The sequence below is a fragment of the Theobroma umbraticum genome, unplaced genomic scaffold (genome assembly GCF_002168275.2).
Source record: "Theobroma umbraticum cultivar Fairchild unplaced genomic scaffold, ASM216827v3 scaffold_81.0, whole genome shotgun sequence".
Lineage (NCBI taxonomy): Eukaryota > Viridiplantae > Streptophyta > Magnoliopsida > Malvales > Malvaceae > Theobroma > Theobroma umbraticum.
The window spans coordinates 536,036-537,555 of NW_018397268.1; the positions used below are offsets into that span (position 1 = coordinate 536,036).

At 34.7% G+C, this 1,520-nt stretch overlaps 1 protein-coding gene across 1 annotated transcript; it reads left to right on the forward strand.

The window, feature by feature from the left end:
- The first annotated feature begins 6 nt into the window (after positions 1–6).
- LOC110425381 (basic helix-loop-helix (bHLH) DNA-binding superfamily protein) lies at positions 7–592 on the forward strand. The gene has a single exon (XM_021440283.2). The coding sequence runs from the start codon at positions 55–57 to the stop codon at positions 535–537; it is 483 nt and encodes a 160-aa protein (XP_021295958.1). The 5' UTR covers positions 7–54; the 3' UTR covers positions 538–592.
- The last annotated feature ends 928 nt before the right edge of the window (positions 593–1,520 follow it).

The following is a 1,520-nucleotide window of genomic DNA, read 5'->3' on the forward strand; positions in this document are numbered from 1 at the left end:
TTGAAGACTTGGGACAGATCAAATCTTTGTTTTTTTTTTTTTTTTGTGGTACAGATGGATAAGGCAGCTCTGCTAGGAAGTGCAATAGAGCATGTGAAGGATCTCAAGAGAAAAGCAACAGAAGTCAGCAAGGCCTTCACTATGCCGACAGAAGTTGATGAAGTAACTGTAGATTGTGATCTTCCTGAAAACATATGCCCCCCAACCAACCCTAGACAAACCAAGGACAACAAGATCTTCATCAGGGCTTCTGTTTGCTGCGATGATCGGCCGGAAGTGTTTGCAGAGCTCATCCGAGTCCTCAAAGGCCTGAGACTAAGCACGGTTAAAGCTGACATTTCTAGTGTAGGTGGAAGAATGAGAAGCAACTTGATCCTTTGCAATGATGACAGTGAAGATCAGGGTGTTTCACCCAGCTCTCTGAAACAGTCCCTGAATGTAGTTTTAAGCAGGATTGCTTCATCATCCGCTGGATCAAATTGTCGCATCAGAAGCAAAAGGCAAAGGCTGTTCTTGCCTTCTCAGTTTACACAATAAATTGATATACTCCGTATCCAAGTAACATTCCAAGTTTGCAACTGTTTCTCTTTTCCTTTTCATTTTTCCCTTTCCCTATGCTTTATCCTTACATTCCTTGATACAATCAGTATGTCGCACGAGCATTTGACTAAATAATTGGTATATGATTTATTACTTAAAAAGTAAAATTTGAATACTTTTTTTATTCAAATTAAGAAATAAAATAAAAAAAACACATGAAAATCATCATGTGTTTTTCTATAAGGATTTAAGTAGATTTCCTGGTTGTGACCACTTTTAGCTTCCTGACAAGCAACACTACTTTTACCTCATCAAGCACTACATCAAATACTGATGTTGGTTTTTCCATGGATTTCCCTTTCCATCCCCACCATTTTGAAAGCTCTGATAGACGACCATGAAGGAATATGAGCATTCTTTGTAGTAGACTTGATGATGACAGATCAATTCAGCTATTCTGCTTAACCCCAATATCCATTGCTTGGACCAACGTTTTATGTCTCTATACCTTTCTTTCTCAATATATTAAATGGACGAAGGAAAGGAACACCACACTTGCAAATTGGGTATATAGTCTAGTAATGCCATTGCCAATCACCTTGTTCACTTTGTAAATTCTTTTTGTCCAAAGTTCAACATTTCAAAGCACTCTTCCCTTACCCTTTCATAACACTCAAATTGGGTAATTACTATAATCATAATTTTTAATTACAGTTACCAATTTATCTCGATTGTTTAATTACAGTTACATACTTCTCTTCTATTAATTTTATTCAAATAAAAAAAAAAAGAAACCTAACTTCGATTATTTCATTTTCATAACTGTATTTATTTTTAAATATTTTTCAAAAGAGGAAGTTATAACTTCCTTTCCACTCTAAACCAACTCTACACATGCAAATAACAAACTGAACTAAAATAAAAAATAAAATAAAATTTTATGTATTCATTTATTTATTAATATTTCGAGAGAGAAAAAC